General features: G+C 47.9%; 1 protein-coding gene across 2 annotated transcripts in view; it reads left to right on the forward strand.

Annotated features, from left to right (window-relative positions):
• Window positions 1–24,208, forward strand: part of NOL4L (nucleolar protein 4 like) — a 124,473-nt gene that overhangs the window by 59,328 nt on the left and 40,937 nt on the right. For both annotated transcript variants that reach the window (XM_080683744.1, XM_080683743.1), the window contains exon 4: window positions 6,050–6,159. In XM_080683744.1, coding sequence (XP_080539870.1) covers window positions 6,050–6,159 — 110 coding nt within the window. The remainder of the gene's footprint in view (window positions 1–6,049; window positions 6,160–24,208) is intronic.

The raw sequence follows: 24,208 nt of genomic DNA on the forward strand, positions 1-24,208 counted from the left end.
TCACTTGTCCAAGGTCCCCAGAAGGTAAGAGAATTTACCTTCTCATCAGCACTCCCCTCTTGGGGCTATTGTAAGGACTCAGCTGAATTAAAACAACCTTGTAGGGCGCCTGGTACAGTGGGAGCATCAGCCTGTACCCCATGTTGTTACACATGGAACCCAGACACAAGACTGCCAATGTCCAGGTGGTCCCACAGGGAGACACACTATCAGTCACCCCACCCCGGTGAGCACCCTGGGTCCACAACCTGGACGCTGGGCAAAGGGAAGGAAGGGTTTTGTTTCTGGCAGCTGCCAGAGGAGAGTCTTAGACTCTGAAAAGCTTCCCTGTCTGCTTAATGGCCAGAGGCATTAGCCACCTGGACCACCCTGGCCAGCTGGCAGGTTCTTCTTTCTCCTGCCCCAGCTAAGAGCCTGGGGATCCTATCTCTGCCCGCCATGCTGGCCTCTCTGGATGCAGTCAGCTGCACCTACCCCTTTCACAGGCACCCCTGCCAGGCCAGTCGTGCCTCCTCCCTCTCCCACCCGCCCACAGGGAAATCAGAGCCTGCATCTGGCCACAGAGGCCAGCCCTGTGTTCCTGTCCCAGGAAGGTGGGGCAGGAGGGGGACAGGGAACAGGATGGAGAGTTCTTGAGGGGCTGCTGGGAGAATGCCTCGCTTCCTGGCCGAGTGTTAAAAAGAAAGAAAGGAAGCAAAGCAGCCTTCCCTGCTCAGCAGTTTGTCCCCGGCCGAGTGTGGGGGCCTGGACAGTCCCAGGTCCTCCCCCAGCACCAGAAGCACAAACAAAGGAGGCTGCTGAGGATCAGGAAGTCCGAGGATGGGAAATTCCAGGGCCTCCCAACTCCACGCTCTTCTCTTACCAGCTCCTGAGCAAGTCCAGGTGGAGAGGAGACAGAAAACGAAAACTGGTCTCTGGAGGCACGTTTCTGTTTTCTCTGATGTGACAAAATATTGTTTGTGTGGCTGCAGACTAGGAGTTAGCAGTGGGCAATGCCAGTTACCTACAGAAAGGTTCCTTCCTCCACGACAGAGTCGTCCACTCAGAAGGCTGCTTTGCAACCAGGCCCAGACTCCTCTGTGTGGTTTCCAACCCCGCAGGTCTGGCTCCTCCAGGTGCCCCGCTTCCAGCCCGTTCTTTGCCTGTGCAGAGGCTCCAGGCTGGCCTGTCCTCCCCGGCTCTCATCCTCACTTGCTGGGTGGCATGGGAGATTGCCTAGCCTCTCCACGTGCTGTTGACTCTTCTGTAAAAGGAGGTATTAATGCTAGTACCCACCACAGGGAATTCTTAGGAGCATCAAGCAGAAGGGCCAGTGTGGAGCTCCTGGCGAGTGCTCAGTAGCTGTCAGCTGAGTGAACACAAGTCCTGTTCAGACCCTCTCTCCACAGAGCTGCCTTGACTTCCTTCTCCTCTGAGCTCTGATGGACTGGCCAGCAGTCCCACCCTGCTGAGTGCAGGGACTGTACCTACAGGGTTCCCCCACCTTCCCCACCCTGAATGCTCACACATCAGTGCTCCTTGAAGACTTGCTGGTCCACTGACTTACTTCCTCCTGAAGAGTTTTTTTCATCGCCTTCTGAGTTGGCCTCGGGCCTCAATCTCTTTCCAAATCCAAGACCCATGACAGGCTGGCTGGTGTCAGGGCTCCTGTGTGCCAGGCCTTCATCACACATGTCCTTCAACACCCCGCCCGGCCGGGGACAGCTCTTGCCACCGGCTCCCAGAACCATTCCTTTCGCGAAGCTCATGAGAACTGCACTGTGTGTTCCCCCTTCAGGAGAAATTTGCACTGATAAATGAAGGCCATTGGAGCCCGGCTGGAGGTCAGGGCTCAGCTCGGCCTGCGTGGCTTGGCCTCGCTAAAACCTCTGCATCGCTGATTATTTTCAAGGCCTGTAACACTAGGTCTTGTGCTTGGGCTGGTTTCAATTTTCCTTGGCAAGGAGGTGTTGAAACGTTTCTTTGGGTGGTTCCTCTGCCTCTCTCACCAGCAGCCTGCCGGATTATTTCAGCTCCGTGACCCTTGCTAGCTCCTAACTCACCAGTGGTATCAGATTATTTGCGGTGGCTGGAGCATGGCCACTGTATGCGTTGATCACAGCAGGGGTCTGTCCTGTCTCAGCAGAGCCCAGGAAGCTGCTTGTCCTTGCTCATGTGTCTGTCTCAGCTCATCCCCCATCTTGGCATTTATCTCACCTGTGAGCGCCTGACCCCTCCACAGAGCTCCCACTGGCCCCTGCTCCTTATCTCTTTCCCACTAAGCTGATCCTCTCTGTGGGGGCATTTATCACCTCCAGAGCCATGGGGCTCCCCACTGTTCTGTGCTGTGGCTGAGTTCTGACCTCCCACAACCAGCTCCCTGGTGCATTCCCTCACCTGGAATGTCCCCTGCCTGCCAAGGTCCTGCCTCCCCCACAGAGCTCTCGCTTCTGGAACTGCAGACGTGAGCATTTCACTGCATACTGACCTCTGATGGATGTGTGTGTGCTTCAGGATGTCCCAGCTTTCCCAGACGAGGGCTCCTACCTCTTCTTTGTGAGCCCTCCAGGCTCAGCTCTGGGCACCAGAAGCAGTTTCTGATCTGTGGACATGCTGAGAGGGAGCAGGCCAAGGAAGACCCCTTCTCCAGCCTCCCAAAGTGCCATCCCAGCTATTGCTTTTTTTGTTCTAACCAAGCTGTACCTGACTTTATTAAAGAAACTTTCTCATAAGCAGCTGTGGCATTTCAGGATGACCAAACACTGAATCACCGTGACACTGGGTGAAGCCTGCATTTGCGCCTCTGGCCAGGGACCCTTCTCACATACCATATTGTCTAACAGCTTTTCACCAGAAACCCCGTCTTTGAGGAAATGGAATGGAAATAGCAGAATTCTCCCTTCTAAGACCCATGATCTGACAACGGGAGCCATGGCTTTTTTGAGTGACACCATCTCAGTGTCGTCGCTGGACTGTCTGCCTCACATACTGCATCCACCCCCCATCAAACTTGGGGGGCCAGGTCGTCTGGGTTGACGGTGGGACAGCAAGGAGAAGAGGCTGCGAGGACACTGGAACAACTTCAGTTCCCCACAGCACTGGTGTCTGTGTCAAAGGGTCATGTGCATCTGTGTCAGAGAGCCCTTCTGCCACCAAACTAAGAGGATTTCTCTGAAAAAAAGTTTGATCCATTCAAGTTTCTGAGGCATTCTATGTTAGTGACATTTACCTCCTCAAGAACAAAAATCTTCATCAAAGAACACAAAAGCGGACCCTAGCTGGTTTTGCTCAATGGGTAGAGCATTGGCCTGCAGACCAAAGGGTCCCGGGTTCGATTCTGGTCAAGGGCACATATCTTGGGTTGCAGGCTCCTCCCTGGCCAGGGACCTGGTCGGGCGTGTCCATGTGTTTCTTTCACATCGACGTTTCTGTCTTTTCCTCTCTCTTCCACTCTCTCTAAAAGATCAAGTGGAAAAATATCCTCCGGTGAGGATTAACAAAAAAACAAAACAAAACAAATACACACACAAAAATTATGTGTGTGACAACATAGCTTTAAAAAGCTAAATGAAACTCTTCATTTTTATAAAATTTGATAAGAAATGTTATTTAGGCTGTGTGGTCACCAGATGTACACGGCCTCAAAATAGCACCCCTAGTCTCCAGGCCCCCTTGGCTTGGACCCCATTTTCTGCAGGCCTTTCTATCCTGGCCAACTAGGAGCCTCCCTTCTCCCCTTAGGTGTCCCTCCCCCTTGTTTGCAGAGGCCTTGCTTTCCTTATTCTGGTAAAATATTTATAATGTAAAACTAGCCATTTTAATAATTTTAAGTGTACAATTTAGTGGCATTAGTTCTTTTCACGTGATTGAGCAACTATCACCACTATCTATTTCCAAAACCTTTTCATCACCCCAAACAAACTGCGTACACATGAAGCAATATCTTCCCATCCCCACCCCCATCCCTAGTAACCTCAGTCCTACTTTCTCTGTGACTGACTGTGTCTGCGCTAGATAGTCCATCCAAGCGGAATCACACAGTCGTCGCCCTTTTGTGTCGGCTTTTCACTCCGTGTAGTGTTCTCAGGCTTGCAGGGTCTTTCTGGCCTGGGCTCTGGCGCTTGAGCAGCAGCTTTAGCAAATCACCTTGGATAGCCTCTGCATCACGCCACCTGGGCCCTATCACGTGCTTCCTCTTCAGCCCATCTCGTGGTGGTGATGGTGGAGGGCAGGCTTCGGCCAGTCCCAGTGTTGTTCGTACACTCAAGTCGCAGCTCATGAACAGAACTAGGCACCAGGGAGAACTTTGGCCTGGAGTCCTGGAGGCAGGAGCTGGAGGCCAGAGAACAGGTAACCAAAACTGTTTCCCCAGGGAGAGGGTGAAAGCAGGGTCAAGTGACTAAATGACTAAATAAGATGGGTCGCAGCAGGTGGCTCTAGGACTTCAAGCTTGGTCATAGCAAAAGACATCCACAGCGGGACTTGGACTGGGGGGAAGTGACAGGCTCTCTTTTAATCTTGCTTCCTGTCTTCCTTGACTTATTCCCGTGCCATTTTCATCTGCCCTGTGTGCCACCCACAGGGCTGCCTAAGATGCAGAATGGGGCCGTGTCCATCGACTGGATTGTCCGTGGCAGCAGCCTTTGAAGAAGGCAGCTCAGCCAGAGATTTTAAGAGTTACCGAATATTCCTGCCCTTCAACCCATGAATTCCATTTCTTGGAATTTGTTTTAAAAAGAAAATGATCAGAAATTTGGAACAATATCCACACACAGATATGTTTCTTCCAGCGTTGTTTATAATCACCAACAATAGGAAACAACATAAATAGTCATTCATAAGGGAATAACTTAAATAAACTATGGTAAAATAGTAAACAGCTATAAAAATTACATTTGTAAAGCAAAACAAGATTCTTATTTATTTTTGTTAATCCTCACCCAAGGATATTTTTCCATTGATTTTTAGGGAGAGTGGAAGAGAGAGGGAAAGACAGAGAGAATCATTAATGTGAGAGAAACACATCAATTGGTTGCCTCCTGCACACGCCCCGACCAGGGCCTGGGCCGGGGAGGAGCCTGCAACCAAGGGATGTGCCCTTGACTGGAATCAAACCTATTGGTCCGCAGGCCGACACTCTATCCACTGTGCCAAACTGGACAGGACCAAAACAAGATTTTTGATCATGAAGGAAATGCCTATGACAAAATGTTAAACAAAAAAAAAATTTTTTTAAAGCAAACTATAATACTCTGTGTGCATTCTGATATCAAGGGCATGAAGAAGAGAAATCACGGGACGGGGAATAAACAGAAGCATATGCCAAGCTGCTTAGTGCAATTATGGGGTTTTTTCTTTTTTCTTTACATCTTTCCACACTTTGCAAATGCTCCACAAAAAGAACACACATCACTTTGATCTTTAGGACAACAAAGCAATAAATGGGAGGAACAATATTCCATGTGATAAAGGAGGAACCAGAATTTTGGGGGTGGAGGCCCAGAGCTGTGAGCCATATGGTACCTGACAGTGCTTTTGGGGGATGCGGTGGGGGTAGGAGATGGGTGGGGTGGTGGCGGCATGTGTGCACCACGAAGAGAGCTGGCTTAGCTCGAGGTTGGAAACATAAATGCCTTCAAGGGCCTGGCCAATATCATAACCGGGGTGAAAGTGTACAGAACAATAGGGTGTGGTGGGGACTGTGGCAAAATGGAGAGCTTACACCCTGTAAAAGCAGTGGCTGCTGCACAGCTGCAGCGGTTGTTTGTCACGTGGGCATGTGGGCCCAGTGTGTCCAGACCTTCCGTTTTTCAAAGCCAAATATCCCCGCGTTTTAAAATGTGAACTCTCTTATTAAACACTGGCACCTAATGAAAAATATTTTCAGTGGCATGCAGTCCACATCTATGGGCCACCCAGTCATGGTGGGTGAGCTGCCCATTTGTGGCCTCTGGCCTGTTCTTTCCTTCTCACAGGCTGTGTGTTGAGTTCTCCATGTGGGTGACAGGGTGTGCTGCCCCGGTGGCCCACAGCACAGACTGAAAGGAGTTCCTTTTGTTCTTTCTGCCAGAAAACGAGCCTCCGTCTCCTCTGGTCTCTGGGATTATTGATTACAACATGCCCCTCACCTCCACATACCTGAAGCAGATGAAGTTGCGCGTGATGAATTCCCAGGAGCAGGTAAGTCTTCTGTCTCCCCTCACCCCACCTGGAAGTGTCCTAACTTGCCTGGATGTGGTTGATCCTTCCCAAGATGTGGGGCCACAGCCTGTGTAAACACACTGGAAATCAAAGAGGCCCTTATCTGGTTATCTGGGCTGTGCCGTCCGGGCTGAGAGGGGAGGGAAAGAATGTGTTCCTAGTTAAAGGGTCTGCTGGGCAGACAGCCCTGCTGGTTCTTCAGTGAAACCCAGGGAGCTCACGCTTCACAAAACTCTCCCCAAGGGCAGGCAGGGAGGGGAGGCGGCAAGCTGCAGACCTTGGCTCTGGGGTGGTTCTGTCTCTGCTCTGCCCTTTGTCTGCGACTCCTTTCCCCAGGGAGACGAAGGAGGAGGGGCCCTGCCTGCCAGCCTGTGGCCTCTGTCACTCTTGGGGCCCAGACAGGCCAGGAGGATGGGCCCTGGCCGGTGGCCCGAGTAAGATAAGGCCCCTGGCTGTCCAAGACTCCCCAGCTGTGGATTGCCAAGGGCTGTCAGGCACCGTGGAAACAAGCTATTAAAAGAAAACCACTCTTGCCTCCCTCCCCACACAGTGCACCTTCTAGCCCTTTGCAAAACAAGTAGCCTGACTGTCTTTCAAAGGGGGCAAGTGAGTGCCACCTCCTCCCTCCATCGCTGCCTAAAACCAGGGTCATAATCTCTCACCTCCAGCTTCAAGGGTTCTCATCTGTTGTGACCTCTGAACTCACTCTGTCTTTGTGGCCTGACCAGGGGAATGGGTTCTTTCATGGAAAATTCTGACTTCTAGCCCTGGTGCATGCTGCCTCACTTACTGCTGGTCTCCTTGACAACCTGAGCATGTGCTGTCACGGGAGCCAAGGGGGCGAGGGGGTAATAGCTCCAAGGTGATGTAGCAGGATGTGTCCCGGTAACATCTGGGCCTGTGGCACCCAGTTTGAGGATTTGAGCTGGTTGGCTTGAACACCAAGTCTGCACTCCCCTAAGGAGGAGGGATGGCGTGCCACCCATGATCAGCCTCTAAAGGTTGAATGAAGTACGCTTCGCTCTGGGTGGTAGAGCTGTTTGTGTCTCTGTGTCTGCAGCATTTTCTTTCCTGAGAGTGTCTGTTCTGTGATGGTTGCATCCCTAAGAAATGTCAAGCAATCAAAGATAACGTCAATGGGGAAAGTGGTGTTGGGGTTTCATACTCACAGAAACGAGTTTGTGTGGCGCTAGAACCAGCCTGTGGCCTCTGTCACTCTGTGACCACCGCCAGGACCAGTCGTAGTTGGCATAGCCCACCTGTGATCCCTCGTTAATGGATCCTGTTATATTTCATTTAGTTATACAAAGTCTTACCGTCTGGGGGGGGATTAAGACTGTTGGCTAGATATATTAGCAAGGATTTGGGCCTTCAACAAGTATTTATAGAGCCCTACTCTGTGACCTGGGGATGAGCAAAGGCAGCACCATTGCTAGTTCTTCTGATCTAGGGGGAGACAGACGCTAATGATAAAATCACACACAAATACCCAGCTCATAGCAGGTAGCCATAAATAGTCGAGGGAGAGATTAATCAGCCATCATGGTGCAGCTGTAACAAGTGTCCTGCAGTGGGGCACATGGTGCTCTGAGTATGTGGCGGGGCGGGGCAGGGTCTGGGAAGGTTTGCCTCAGAAAGTGATGTTTGAGCTGAGATCAAGACCTGAGGGGAGCAGAGCTCTAGGCCTCAGCTTGTGCAAGGACCCTGTGGCTCATGGAAAGATAGCACCAATGAGAATCTGAGGGCTGGTGTGGCTGGTGCAGAAACTGTGGAGTTCTACTGCTAAACAAAGGAGAAAGCACAGTGTTCGGCACTTGGTGGAGATCTGCGAATGAACTCAAGTTCCTGAAGTGAGATGGATAAATTGTCCTGGTGAGGTTCTGGCTACTCCCAAAGGAAGGGAGGATTGTGGGAAGGCATGTGTCCAGGGTGCTCTGAGAATCCAGCTGGGCTGAGGCTGACACTGCCGTGGCCTCTGCTTACAGTGGCATTGACTGTGTCTTCCTGGCCTTCATTCTTAGCTTCCCAGATGGGGCCCTCTGAAAGTAGTTATTTCTCCTGTGTGCTGCAGGAGATCAAAGGGGCAGACCCTCCCCGCACACCTGGCAGAGAAGCAGCATCCTGCCTCGTGCCTAGGGCCTTTCATCTGTCAGCCTCCAGCACTCGATGCACAGCAATGAGCTCTCAAGGCCTCAGCCTCTCCGGCAGCACCGTTATCCCTCTTTTATAGCCAGGCACATGGCAAAACAAAAAAACCACATTGCTCACCAGATTATTTATCTATAGCAGCAAGGAAGGGCCGAGGACCCAGAGTCTTTGATTTTTCAGCTTGTAAAAATACATATATTTGAACTGATAGCTTCTTTCCTATAGCAAAGTCAGAACAGGGCTTCCCTGGGGGTGGGTGGATGGCCCCCTATTCAAACGCAGCCAGGGGACTGGCTCTGCTCTATCAACTCTCACTTCTCAAGACCAGGCTCCAAAAGTAGTTTCATTCCTTGCCTATCACTCTGAGTAGGACATGCAGAGGACACCTGGAGAGTTTGCAAATCAATCACGCAGATACATGGAAAATAAACCACATCTAAGCCAGGATAAATGATATTTTATTAATGCTGAACAAAGCTCTACATCTGAAAACTCTGGTGAAAAAAATCCCAATAATTCATCTTTTCCCATCCAAGAGACAAACAGTAAGGCAAGTAGAACATCTCCCTCACTTTGCCCTTGGCAGACAAGAACAGGTGGCGGGGTTAACTTGTGAAATGGACAGCATCACATTGCTTGTGGTCCAGTCGGGTCAGATTAATGTGCTGGGAGATGGGTTCTTCTCCACGAGGGTATTAGGTAAAGTGAAAATCAAACATAGCAATATTCACACACAGGAAAAATATTCTTCTTGGGTTCTGATTCCATGTGGCAGAAATTTATGGTGCCCTCAGTGTGCAAGGCATTTAGGGGTCAGCCTCCACCCTCACAGGACTTCTGTCCTAAGCCACGGACCCCAGGAGCTGCCATTGAAGTGGCCACGTTGAGCTGAAAATAAGAGAGTGTAGCCTGAGAAAAATCTTTCTTTCTTTTTTTTTTTTTTTTCATTTTTGTTCTTACTGGGGAAACTCTCATAAAGATATAAAACTGAAGTTCACATTCAGTTGTACTGATGATGAGTGCATTTCTTATAGGGGGCAGGATGTGAAGGGTTCTGTGAATGTAGACTTACTCTGTGCATTCTCTGATAAGAGCAGGGTCCAGGGAGGGATGCAGGCAGCACTCAAGGGCAGGGCCACCAGCACCCGCCATCCCCAGCAGCTGATCTTTCAAAGCCCGTTCAGGGCTGTGCGCAGGATGCACCAGGAGTGCGGGGCCTCTTCCTCATGCTGCCCCTGGTTTTGTTTTCTGTCTCATTTGGGTTTCTTTCATACTTTCAAAAAAATCAATTACACAAGTAATACACGGCCTTAGGAGAAAAATCAGTAGCCCAAACAGCAAAAGCATGGTGATAAAAATCACCATCATCCCAGCACTCAGATCACTGAATACTTTGGTATCCGCCCTTCCAGACTGTTGAATAGAAAGGGGATTATCCTATATGCACCATTTTTTACAATCTGCTTTGTTTCTCTGGTGCTTATTTTCCATATTATTTGAAGTCTCTTTGCCCTTCGGGCCTTGATGTTTCCACTTGTCAATTAAGCTGGTTATATAATTTTCCTGTCATTCACTCACTTCTTCACCCATATCCACCCATCTATCCATCTATCCATCCATTGTGCACCTGAGCCAGGTGCCAAGGAAACAGTGGTGAATAGAGCCATGTCTCTGCCCTGCCTGCTCTTACAGTTCGATGAGAGAGACAAGGAGAAACAAAAGAAAGCTTAGAGCCCTGACCGGTTTGGCTCAGTGGATAGAGCGTCAGCCTGCGGACTCAAGGGTCCCAGGTTCAATTCCAGTCAAGGGCATGTACCTTGGTTGTGGACACATCCCCAGTAGGAGGTGTGCCAAGAGGCAGCTGATCGATGTTTCTCTCTCATCAGTGTTTCTAATTCTCTCTCCCTTCCTGTCTGTAAAAAATCAATAAAATACATTAGAAAGAAAGAAAGAAAGAAAGAAAGAAAGAAAGAAAGAAAGAAAGAAAGCAAGCAAGCTTAGAGGAGGAACAGACCAGAAACAAGGGAGCAAGCAGGGGTGGGTGCTGTTTCAGGCAGGTGGGTCATTAGTGGGGCACCTGTTCTGTGTACAGTACTTTACACACTTTGCCCTTCACCCTCACAATTCTTCAGGGTCATGTTATTATCCTTACAGACGCCTTAGCTGAGGCTCCAAAAGGGTCAGCACTTGCTCAAGGTCGCAAACCACTAATGTGAATGGGAACGCAGATCTTTTCCGTTCCTGAACCTGAGCACCTGCCTGGGCCCCAAGCCCTGCTCCTCTCTCCACCTCCTGGATGAGGAGGTGCCCTTTAGGATTGCCCATGGCATTGGTGGAGGGAAAAAGTCCTTGGCAGAGATGCTAGCAGGGCAGGCTTTGTTTGCCCTGGGAACGGGGACCACCTTAAATACATGATGCCTAAGGAAATACGTGAAGAGGAATTGGACAGGGGCCAGGGTTGGGGTGGGGGTGGTCTTCCTTACCTTGTGAAGGCTCAGTTATCTGCAGAGGCACATCTGTAATTTGATATCCACATTATGGGTGACTTTATTCTGATTGTTCCTGAGATCCCAGTGTTTGAACCTGCTGTAGAAATCAGATCCAGATTCGGAAGGAGAGAGACAAATCATCTGTGCCTTCCCAGACACACACTTTCGTTTTACAGAAGTGGAGGCTGAGACCCTGGAGGTTCAGCCACTTTCCCAGGGCACACACCCCCTGGCTCTGCTCTCTTTTGTGGCGCGCGCACACACACACACACACACACACACACACACACACACACACACACCAACTCTTGCTCTGTCCCAGAGTGGGAGGCCTGTCAGCCCCTTCCTCTACCTCCCCTCTCCCCGGTTCTCGTAGCAGCGCTAATGTCCCACTAATGGTTTTAATGGTTCTCCCAGCAGTGTGTGAAGTGGTGCACGGCTCCATTGTTTAAGCCCGCGTGATGGAGGCTCTTACTTGCTTCCATTAACCTCTGCCTCCCTCCTCCTCCTTAGGCTCCTGCCCCAGAGTTTGCCTTGGGTCCTGTAGGGTCGGGAGGAGGGGCAGGACTCCTGCTTCTCTTAACACATAAGTGGGGTCTGCGACTTTCCCAGGGCACCCAGAGGGTCAGTAGCCTCTGTCCAGGGGTCCTGGGATTGCCAAAATATTGGCCCTCCTGCTTTTTTTCCGGGGGCAGTGTAGAGCATTACTGTTCTCAGCCAGGATTCCAACCCACCCACCTAAACCAAAGACCCTGGAGTCAGGCTGACAGGACCATTTCCACCAGCTACCAGCTGTGTGACTTTGGGCAAATTGCTTCACCTCTCTGTGCTCCCCCCCCCCCCGCCCCCGCACCCCCCCCCCCCCCGCGCTCAGTTATTTGAGAGTAATATAAACACACCTACCCCACAGAGTTATTTTAAGAGTTAAATGACACAAAGCAAGCTCAGTGTTGAGTACTGTGCCAGGCACATTAGAAGCATGGAGGAAGTTTCAATGACCTCTATTACTATTGACAGTAATACTATTATGCAACCTTTGTTTAATAGACACGGTGAATGACCTCGAACAAGAAACCAGGGCCATAAAGAGGAATAAGACAGTGTGGTTGTTCTCAACGAGCTCTTCTTAGTAGAGAGGACGAGGCAGCAGCCATGAACTATAACCAAGGCAGAAACAGAAACAGGAAGGTTGCTAGGGACTGCCAGGTGGCTCGGGGGACATGCACTTACTACATATGAGATTTGAACAGTCAAAGAGGGTCCAGGTGAGAGAAGCTGAGAGCTCCTCTGGAGGACCTGGGCTGGGGAAGGCCAAAGCCAGTTGGTGAAAGAAGAAGGAAGAGGAAGGAGAAAGAGGAGGAGGAGGAGACAGAGCATGGGCCTTGCTTGGAAAAGAGGCCATGAAACAGCCCTTCCTTAGTCAGCTCCGGGGAGCCAGGCAAGGATTTGGGCAGGAAAGGAGCACAGTCGAGGATGGAACCTTCTGAGTCTCCCATCCCTCTAAGTGGAGAAGGAAACAAGCCACTCTGAATAGCTCTCCACATTCACTTTCTTTTTAACTGTGGTAAAATATATGCAACATAAAATTAGCCATTTTAATCATTTTAAATGCACAGTCCAGTAGCATTAAGCACATTCGTAATGTTGTGCAACCATTACCACTATTTATTTCCAAAATTTTTTCATCACCCCCAACAGCAACTCTGAAACCATTAAGCAATGATTTTTCATTCTCCCCTTTCCTAGCCCATGGTAATCCCTGTTTTACTTTCTATCTCTATAAATTTGACTTTCTAGGTCCTACGTATAAGTGGGATCATATATTTGTCTTCCTGTGTCTGGCTTATTTCACTTAATGTTTCTAAGGTTTATCTGTGTTCCAGCACATGACAGAACTACATTCTTTTCACGATTGAATAATATTCCATTGTATGGATAGATCACATTGTGTTTATCCATTCATGCATTGACAGACGGTTGGTTGTGTCTATTTTTTGGCTAACCACATTCACTTTTTTATCAGTATCTTTTGGACCACGTTGTGGGACAGGGAGAGTAAAGCAGGGTTCTATTCCTTCTCCCTCTGAATCCTTACCCCTTTTTGTGGCTTTCTTTTCTCCTGAACATTTTCAACCTCCCTGCTGCGCAGAGGAGCCCCAAGAAAATGGGCAGGCCCAAAGGAGAAACACAGTCAGTGGGTTTACAGTGAAAGCCTGTCACTTATTTAAACGGTGCCTGACTCACAGGACTCCTACCTGAGGAGCCACCTTACCAGAGTGCTGGCTCTGACACCAGGTTTAGAACTCGATAGCAATGATGATTGTCTCTTTCCCCTCCCTCAGGCTGCCCTGCAGCTCAGGCAAGGTATGAACTCAGGGAAGAAACAGCAGAATGGAAATAGTCATGTCCCCTGCTTTGGCTTAGTGTGTATAAAGCTTTGATGGTCTCTTAAGAAAGCAGAGGTTCTGATGTCTTTCTTTAAAATTAAAGAGTAATCTCCATGAAACAAAAATAGAATGTAGGACTTCTAAATCACTGAAGAAAATAAAAGGAACAAAGAAAAATTGACCAGCCCAGCAAGAGTAATTAAATGGAGAAATAAAAGAAGAAACAACCAAAAGAGACAATGAATTAAAAACGTAAGTAAGCTGCCTGGCTGGCGTGGCTCAGTGGTTGAGCATCGACCTATGAACCAGGAGGTCACAGGTTTGATTCCTGGTCAGGGCACATGCCCGGGTTGTGTGATCGATGCCCATGTGGGGTGTGCAGGAGGCAGCCGATCAATGATTCTCTCTCATCATTGATGTTTCTATCTCTCTCTCCCTCTCCCTTCCTCTCTGAAATCAATAAAAAGACACACATATACTTTTAAAAACCCACAAAAACATAAGTAAGCTAACAGAAACAAGACCAAACAGTAATAAATTACAATAAATGTCAATGGGTTAAATTTCATTACAGAGTGAAAACACTCAAATGTTTTGTGTGTGTTTTTAATGGCAAAATTTATTTGGTATCTATAAAAGACATTTATTTTTTGTTAATTTTCACCTGAGGATATTTTTTCCATTGATTTTTTTTAGAGAGAGTAGAAAGGAGGGTGGGAGGGGAAGAGAGAGAAAGGAGAGACACAGAGAGAAACATCAATGTGAGAAATACATCAATTGGTTGCCTCCTGCACGCACCCCAACCAGGCCTGGGGATCGAACCTGCAACTCAGGTATGTGCCCTTGACTGGGAATCGAATCCATGACCCTTTGGTGCACAGGCTGGTGCTCTAACCACTGAGCTGTGCCTGCCAGGGTAAAAGACATTTTTTATGGTTTTTTTTGTTGTTGTTATTAATCCTCACCTGAGGATATTTTTCCCCATTGATTTTTTTAGAGAGAGTGGAAGTGACAGGGATGCGAGAGAGACAAATCGATAAGTTGCCTCACAGACTGTGGCCCTTGAAAGAACCCTCAACCCAGGTACATGCCCTTGACCAGGAATCAAACCCTCAACCCCTCGGTGTGTGGGCCAATGCTCCACCACTGAGCCATACGGGCCAGGACAGAATACACTTTTAATGACACAAAAAGGAAGATGAAAACAAAAGAAAGAGGACAGTGCTATTAATGTCAAATAAGTAAATATTCAAGGCAAAAAAGGGCATTAAATAGGTCAAGGAGAGAGAGTTTATTTTGATCAAAGACATCATTTCCCAGTAAGATTTCAGAGCTCTTGACCTTGGAGTTCTGCCACTTGGGGAAGTTGAGGCTGTGGTCCTGATGAACATAAAGAATGCCTTAGGCTTCACCATGATTTTCACTGGGAAAATCATCATTGCTATCGAGTTCTAAACCTTTCATCGCCCTCAGCATCTTCCCCAGCATTGGTCTCTTCACCCTTGGTAATCTTTGCTACTGTCTTGCTGCAGTCTCTGCTCTAGACCAGTGTCTTCAAACGTTGAGCATCTGTGTCTGCTCTCTAGAAATGTGCATGTGTGGATCTTGTGGAATTTGTGAGAATGTGGGGTCTGCTGTCTTAGACACCTCGTCCCTCCAATTCATCCTCTTCCCACCGAGGTATGCTGGGACCACTCTCTCCGTTCCCAGCCTTCTTCCCTTCTTCCTGATTCCCAGCCTTCGAAATCCGCTGCTGGCCTGCTTCTTTTGTTCCATCCAGCTCTCGCCTCTCCTCTTCAACACCCTCTACAGGCCTCTGAGATCGGCTGGTTACTTGTTACGTAGCTGAGCCTTGGGGGCCCAGCTTACTTCCATACAAGCCCAAGAAGGGCCCTAACCGGTTTGGCTCAGTGGATAGAGCGTCGGCCTGCGGACTGAAGGGTCCCGGGTTCGATTCCGGTCAAGGGCATGTACCTTGGTTGCAGGCACATCCCTAATGGGGGGTATGCAGGAGGCAGCTGATCGATGTTTCTCATCAGTGTGTCTAACTCTCTATCCCTCTCCCTTCCTCTCTGTAAAAAAAAAAAAAAAAAAAAAAAAGAGCCCAAGAAAGGCCTGAAATGCCACTGGCCCCATTTTCAAGATCTGAGAAGCTATAGCCCAAATCTCTTTCTGTTCACTGAATTCCTGGCATTGCGGAAGGTCTGTGCTGTGGCAAGAAAAACAAAAGCAGCCAAAACACTGCCCTTGACCAAGGCTGCTTGGACTTCTCCAGGCAAAGAATCATCCTTGGAGCATCTTCGTTGTAAGATTTGGGGGTGGGGTAGCTGCTCTCAGGTTGGCCTTAGGCCCCTCCCCATGACCCCAGGGCAGCTGGCCCTCAGAAACAGCGCCTCAGATAGTCCTCGGTCTTTTTTTTGTTTTTGGCTTATTTGTATTCATTTTTATTTTTGTCAGTGGAATACCTATTTTTAAAATCATTTAAAAAACACGAGACCCTGCCCTGGTCTTCCCTCTTCAATTTCTACTCTCCATTGACAGCTTCTTTCCCTCACCTCTCAGCCATCTCTTCTGGTGCTTTACCTCCTGTTTCTAAATAACATGCTCATACTGCTAGTTCTTGATTTTTCAATTTGGATTGTTTTGGTTGTTTAATTTCCTGCTGTGGGAGATCAGAATTTACACTCTTATATCCTCTCATAAAAACATATACTAGTATTATTTCTCCTTCCTCTATCCCTCAATATATCTATACCTCTCTATCTAGATAGATCACTACCATTATTTTTTTTTAAACTTATTGACTTTAGAGAGGGGGGGGAAGGGAAGAGAGAGAAAGAGAAAAGAAAGAGAGAGAGAGAGAGAGAGAGAGAGAGAGAGAGAGAGAGAGAGAGAGAGAGAAGAGAAGAGAAGAGAAGAGAAGAGAAGAGAAGAGAAGAGAAGAGAAGAGAAGAGAAGAGAAGAGAAGAGAAGAGAAGAGAAGAGAAGAGAAGAGAAGAGAAGAGAAGAGAAGAGACATTGATTTGTTGTTCCACTTATTTATCCTTCATTGGTTGGTTCTTGTATATGCCCTGACTGCCTGACTGGGGATCAAACCCACAACGTTGGTGTATCGGGACAACGCTCTAACCAATTGAGCTACCCACCTAGGGCATATCATTATTTATATTATTGTGACTGTGTATGTATTTTTCATAGCTGAGCCAATTAGCATTCTGTGACTACATTTCCTTTCTTTTGATTCCCTGGAGTTAGCCATGGCCTCTTTTTCTCAACCATAGCCCTCTAAGGTTGTGTGTGTTGTCTTCTTTTTAATGTTCTCAAATTCATCAATTTTTTTTATTTAATGTCTTTTGCATTTGAGTCTTAAAAGGGCTAACTCCACTCCACCTCCATCCATTGTTTTTAATAACTAATGTTTTCTTTTAGTATTTTCATGTGTTGTTTTTTTCTTAATAGACTGGGGTTTTTTTTTAGAACAGTTTTAGATTTACAGAAAAATTAAGATAGTACGGAATTCTCATATTACCCATCCTCCCACAGTTTCCCTCATTATTAACATCTTACATTAATATGATACATTTGTTACAACCAATGAACCAGTAATGTTACATTATTGTTAACTGAAGCCCATAGTTTATTTATATTTCCCTAGTTTTTACCTAGTATCCTTTTTCTGTTCCAGTGCTATCTGGGATATAACTTTACAGTTAGTTGTCATGTCCCCTTAGGCTCCTGTTGACTGTGACAATTTCTCAGACTTTCTTTGTTTTTGCTGACTTTGACAGTTTTGAAGAGTACTGTAGGTCAGGTATTTTATAGAATTTGGGGATTTGTCTGATGTTATTCATAATATACAAAACTGGGGTCACAGGTTATTAAGAGGAAGACCACAGACATCATGTCACTCGTACCACATTTCATGTAAAGGGTACATACTGTCAGCATGCTTCATGGCTGTTGGTGATGGTCACACCTGGTTGCAACAATGTTGGTCAGATTTCTTCACTGTGAAGTTACTCTTTCCCCTTCACCACATGTAGACTTTGGAAGGAAATCACTGTGTGCAGCCCACACCTAAGGTGTAGGGGATTATGCTTTCTTTCCTAAGGATGAAGTACCCACCTACATTATTTGGAATTCTTGTGCATGGGAGATTTTTCTCTCCTTCCTCATTTATAAATTCATTCAATCATTTATTTATATGGTTATTTATTTTCTATTTTGGCTTATAATTCAATATTAGTTTATTCATTTTATTGCTTATATGGTTTTAGCTTTGGCCATTGGGAGCTCTTTCAATTGGCTCCTATGATATTTTGACAATACCCTATTGCTTCTTGGGGAGTGTTTTTTTTTACTTTTTTAATAGGATTTCATTTTGTTTTGCTTTAATGTTTCTTTACTTTCTGGCACTACAATATGCTCCCTGCTCATCTTATATATTTCCTGCCCCAATCCTAGAATCAGTCATATCTCCAAGGAGTTTTGATTCCTTCAATTGGAGAGTCATGTTAAAATCCAAGATCTGGGTGCTAGGTAAGCTTAGTGCTACTGGGGTGTCCTTTCTTTTACACCCTCTCAGCTGACAGAGCAAAAAATAAACGTTTTTATTTTTCACATTTGATCTTTGATCCATTTGGACCTTATTCTGGTATATTCTGAGATGCAGATCCTGCTTTACCCTTTTATGTCAGCATCATTTATTTAGAGAATCTGTTTTCTTCCCACTGATTTGAGATACCACCTTTAAATTTTACTACGTTTTGCCGAAACCGGTTTGGCTCAGTGGATAGAGCGTCGGCCTGCGGACTGAAGGGTCCCGGGTTCGATTCCGGTCAAGGGCATGTACCTTGGTTGCGGGCACATCCCCAGTGGGGGACGTGCAGGAGGCAGCTGATCGATGTTTCTCTCCCATCGATGTTTCTGACTCTCTATCCCTCTCCCTTCCTCTCTGTAAAAAATCAATAAAATATATTTTTTTTTTAAAAAAAAAAAAAAAATAAATAAATAAATTTTACTACGTTTCCATCTGAAATAGAATCTACTTCTATTCAGTCCTCAGTTGCTTTGTCTCTTCATGTACCAGCTCCACACCATCTTAAGTATTAAGACTAATATGTGTTCAGATTTAGTAGAAATGGTTACCCTTTGGTGTCCTTCTTTTTTAAAGTTTTCCTGGCTTGGAAAAAAAAAAAGAGTTATTTGGGGGGAAAAATTGTTTAATGCCTAAAAATTTTTGCATCTCCTTCTTGGTGGGGGGAAAATACTGCGGAGACACTGTTGATCTTACCATATAAACAAGATACTTTTACTGCAGGCTTTTCTGTTCACGCAAAAACAAAAACAAAAACAAAAACAAAAAACAGGGGGAGGGGGCCCAGGAGCCATTGTTGGAATCTGGGGGCTATAAATATTGACAGCCCCCTACTCCCAGCCTCCTAAAGATGGTGTCAAGAAAAATGGGGCGTTTCTAAACTTGAGAGGGAACGTTTTTTTGGAAACCTCTATTTTGAGAAGACAAGAGGGGAGTGTAAAGCCCATTGTCAAACATCTTTATGAGGCATTAACTTAGTGATCGATATGTATTTTTGAGAATCTTCAGGTGCTTTCTGGAAACTTGCTGCAGCTTCAAAACACTCAAAGAAAATGAGTGTTGCCAGGGCAGCCTGGGCTTGGAGGGGTCTGTGTCTCTTCCTTCTTCCTGCTTCCCTGAAGCTGTGTGTGGGGAAAGCGGAAAACAACTGACATCCTGGCTCAATAGCCGGTTGCGGGATGGAGTTAGTAGATACCTCAAACCTAAACAGCTCACTGTCTCCAGCAGCATCTAAAGGCTCATCCCCTTCCAGGCTGCTGACATCCGCCCCCCTCCCCCCACCCCCACATGCAAGGATGCCGATGTGGCCTTTCAACTTCGTTATCCAGGGAAAAAATGCACGTATTACCCATAATTTACTGGTGCAGCAGGAGAGCTGCCTGGTGCCATGAGCAAAATCCTGCATGCAGGGCTGGCCTTGGCATGCTTTATTTACATCGAGGGAAAAGCCAGGAGCAAGGTCAGGAGCTGCTACCTGGGCCTCCATGAATGGGAGGCAGCAGCTCTTCTCAGATCTCCGTCAGCACCCCTGGAGGCACCCTGGGCAGCTGACTCCCTGCTCTTTCCCTTAGGATAAGAGGCATCTCTCTGGTCTGAGCCAGGAAGGGGTGGCTTGAAACATCCAGCTGGTCACTGAACCTATCGCTGACCTTGTGACCACCCCCCAACTCTGGGCCTGGCCTGAGACCCAGAGGGGCCTTAGTGTCTTGTGGCTAAATGCAGTTTTTATTGTTGTTTTTAATAACTAATCGCCCAATTCCAGTTTTCAGAATGTCTCCTTCATCTAGAGCAGTGGTTCTCAACCTTTCTAATGCCGCGACCCTTTAATACAGTTCCTCATGTTGTGGTGACCCCCAACCATAAAATTATTTTCGTTGCTGCTTCATAACTGTAATTTTGCTACTGTTGTGAATCGTAATGTAAATATTTGTGTTTTCCGATGGTCTGGGGCTCTACAGCAGCGGTTCTCAACCTGTGGGTCGCAACCATCGGAAAACACAGATATTTACATTACGATTCATAACAGTAGCAAAATTACAGTTATGAAGCAGCAACGAAAATAATTTTATGGTTGGGGGTCACCACAACATGAGGAACTGTGTTAAAGGGTCATGGCATTAGAAAGGTTGAGAACCACTGATCTAGAGCAAGTGGGATGTTTAGGACAGGTGCTTTTTCCAGCCCTACCTGTTTTTTGTCACATTTTTTTGAGGAGGAGACTCTTGGTGGCTTTGTCGAGACTTCAGGCTCTGAAATACCAGCTGCTTGGCTTCTGGCAGCTGAGCGTTTATAACAGTGTGGCTTTTGACCATGTTCTTGACCCACCCTCACGCTTGTCAATCTGGCGGTTCCTTCTCGTGTGGAGCCCAAACAGTTCCCAGCCCCCAGCAAGGAGCTGCTCCAGGAGACCTGACCCCACTGGGTGGGTGGGCTGGGGCTTTGTAACCAGACCTGGAGGATGCAGGAGGGTTTCAGACACTTCAGCAGCTGATGTCTGGAGATCAATTAGAGATAATGGCTTTGGGTGGACTGAAGAAGCACTGCCAAGATTTTCCTGGTTATGATTGTGTTTACATCATTAACAGGCCTTAGGACTTTCTTTCTTTCTTTCTTTCTTTCTTTTTTTGAGAATGGGACAGCATGATGTTGTACCGTGAATTTGTGCTGGCTGCATTGTTTTTGCTCAGAGTGACCAGTTGTGGATCCCCAGAGGGCGGGTAGCTCCCCCACCTCCACTCAGGGCAAGACAGAGGCTCATGGCTTCCTCTCACAGCCCACCAGGCCCTTGTCCTTCCCGTGACCCAGTGTTTGTATAGTTTAAAAAATTTTTTCTTCCTTTATTCAGTCAAAAATCATTTAAGTTCCTACGATGTCCTGGATACTGTTCTAAGCACTGAGGATTCAGCAGTGAATGAGACAGATACGAGAGCCTACTCTCGGGGAGCTTACAGGCTATAGAGATGATAAACCAGTCAGTCAGAAAAAAATACACAAAAGTGAGGCATTTGGGGCAGAGAATTAAAACAGGGGCAGGTGATAGACTGTACCTCTGGGTGAGAAGGCCTCTCTGAAGAGGTGGTCTTGAGCCCAAACCTGAATGATAAGTGGCAGGCGCTATGGCCATAAAGGGGAAAGGGCTTTCCAGGTGTAAGAGGCAGTGAGTGCAAAGGCCCTGGGCAGGAACAACAAGGGGGCTAAGACCAGGGAGGGAAGCAGGGAGAGGCATGCTTGGGATACGTTTGAGCAATCTGCAGAGGACAGTGCTCACAGGGGCTGCCCGCTGGGTACAGTGTTTGTTATGAGCACTGTGAAGCATCATGGGTATCTCCCTGTGACACAGGAACGCAGATGCTTGACTGGGGGTGATTGCAAGTGGAGACGAGCACCCGAGAGGGAGTGAAGTGGTTCTGGTTCTAGGTGTGGCCCTGCCCCTGACCAGCTGTCTCACTTTCATTTCTCCATGCTGCAGCTTCCTGTTAGTAGAACAGCAGGTTTGGGCCAGACTCCAATGGTTTACAAAGTTTGCTTTTTGACAGAGGAACCCCTTTCTTCAAGGAAACTCCTCAGTGGAAGAACTCCAGTGTATCAAGGGTCAGCAGCAGGCGGGCATGTCACTGGCAAAGCTGGGAAAGAGGACCAGAGCTCTGCCCGCCTGTCCCTCCCATCCTCAGGCAGCTGCTCTCCACCTTTCCTGCAACCTGGTAACATGGCCTGGCTAGCTCTGAGCTTTGGAGTGGGGTACAGAAGACAGCCAGGGAGAGAGGCTCAGCCCAGCACAGCCACAAGCCTGGGCACTCCTCTCTCTCCCGCAATTTTTGCCTTGGCAGAAATGAGTAACAGACCCCATGCCTTGCTAAGCCCAGGGTCATTTTAAGCCTTGGATGTTTGGAGTGGCTTCAAATGCCTCAAGAAGAAAAAAAAAAGGCTTGAAACAGAAGGTACTGTTTAACTGGAACGCTGCTGTAGCTCAGGAAGTGCCCAGGCACACCTGTGCACTAGCCTTGACACCTTTCCCTCCTGCAGAGTCCATAGGAAATGGAAGGAAGCGCTTGTCTTCCCAAGAACCACAGTGCACACAACAGGTGCCTGGACACAGCCCCCTCCCCAGTCTCTTTGAGAAGTCGACACCTAGAGAAAAGGCCCCTGGAGTGGGGGAGTAGGGGCCCTTGCTACCCAGTTCATCCACAGACAGGAGCACTGTGATTCAGTCAGGGGTGCTTCTGACTAAAAAGTACAGAAGTCTAGCTGACTGTATAGCAAAACATGAAGTTTTTTACTCCTGAAGCAAAAATGGAGGAGCCACTGGTGGTACTAATGTTGGCCATGTTGAGTTGGTGTCCCTGTGATACTGTTGGCCTTTCCTGGTGGTTACAAGTTGACTGCTGTTTCTCCACATTCAAGGTGAGGGGGAAATGAGAAGGGGTGGTATAAGCTTAGTCCAGCAAAGCAAAAGCTTTCCCAGAAAATTGCCGGTAGACTTTTGTTGACATCTCATTGGCCAGAACAGTTACAAGGGAGGCTGGGAAAGAAAGAATTGCATTTCCCTTCCTAAGCGTACATCATAAAGCACTATAACTTTTCCTGTTTTTAGGTTTTCAATCAATGGAATCATACCATAAAAAAAAAAAAAAAAAGGAAGAATTGCATTTCCCCACTCTCTGTAGTTAAGAAAGGAAAGGGAGAAATGTTGTGTTTAGGTATCAGGGAAGTTAGTTCACAGTATCTGCTGCGGCCTAGGCACCTCGAACGGAGTTTGACAGTGCCTTTTGGTGCTGAGTTGCCAGGACAGCACAGTACACACACAGGTGCCCGAACGCAGCAGGGGAACAGAATAGTAAGGGAAGGAAACAGAGAGGAAGTGAGAAGGAAGGAGAGAGGAGAGGGAGGCCAGGAGGAGAGCTGAAACAATTGTGGAGGGGCTTCTGTGTGTCAGCTCCCTCACAGGGAACATGGGGAGACGGAGGCTCGGTTTCAGAGAGCTTAAGTAACTTGTCCAAAGTCATAGTTAATGCTGTCATTTCCCAAGGGAAGGGGAAGAAGAAGAGAAAGGAAAAGGTAAGTGCTAGTGAGGGTAGGGACAGGCCACGGCCCCAGCGGAACCAGCACCACCAGCTTCATGGGGCAGGCCCAGGTCACTGATCTCACCACCAGAGTCCCTGCTCCTGGGTCAGGCCCCAGCACATAGTAGGGCCCAATAAATATTTGTTGACTAATGTCTACAATGTTGATTGCTTATTTTCCACATTATCATCATCATGAATGATAACTAAGTTGTAGGCAGGTGCTCTGTGCTGGGCACCAGTCCAGCTCGCTGTAGGCATTACTGCATTTATGCCTCAGGGCGGCCTTCAGAAACAAGTCCCTGTTGTTGTCCCCAGTTTTAGAGATGAGGAAAACCAAGGCCCGGAGCAGTTACTGTCACCTACCTGCCTGAGGTCACACTGAGGAAAGGCCTGAATGCAAACAAAACACATCCCCTGTTGCCTGCTCCCCTACTCTGCTCCCCCACCCTAGATGCTGACCAGAAATCACATGACTCCAGCCACCAGAAAGGTCTCTGAGCAGCAGCTCTGGCCCCAGAATCCTTGGCTGTTACCTACCCACCCACACACCGCTTGTGGGCTCTGTCATGACGGGATTTCAGCGGAAACGGGAAGCGCGGCCTGTCTCTCTCTCTTGGTAGCTGCTCCCATTTCCCAGCGAGCCTTCCTGGGAGCAGCAGATTAAGTTAGCATCTTATAGCCTGCAGAGGGGCCCTCTCCTGTCCCCCAGTCACCTGCTAGGAGCCAGCTAGAGTTTCAGCCCAGCAGCCTGGAACTCTCCAGGCCCAGCCTCCTCTGGGGTTGCCTGGAGAAGCCTTGGGTCCAGCCAGAGGCTGAATGCCTCCAGCAGCCCCAGCCCACTCCCGGTTCCCAGCCCGAGGGAAACCACTGGCTGCACTGTGGGCCCAATCGTGCTCTGGTGGCTTCCTCTTTCTGCTCTGCTAGAGATCAGTGAGGTGCAGCATCACCGTCGGCTCAGTGGTCCCACCTCAGCAGGGCCCACCACATCCTCTGGAGACCAAAACCCCTTGTTCCATCCCCAGCATGGCCTCCAGCTTCCAGCGCAGGGACTGTGGGCATGTCCCCTGAGTGCCTGTATCTTCACTGTTGGGTGACTGGGTGAGCCATTTAATCTCCCTCAGTGAGCCCCTACTCTTCAGATGTAAAATGGCAATCACTGCCAACCTTGTTATTGGCCTGATTAAAGAAGGGAACTTGTACCACCATCCGGCACAGGGGCCAGTGTAGAGTTGGTTGCAGTAATGATTATGCCGAGCTCTAAGCTGTTCAGCCATGGTAACTGGCCTTTGGCTTTTTTCTTTTTTTCTTTTTCAAACTTCTATTGAAGTATAACACACATACAGA

Source organism: Plecotus auritus (assembly GCF_963455305.1).
Source record: "Plecotus auritus genome assembly, chromosome: 8".
NCBI classification, from domain to species: domain Eukaryota; kingdom Metazoa; phylum Chordata; class Mammalia; order Chiroptera; family Vespertilionidae; genus Plecotus; species Plecotus auritus.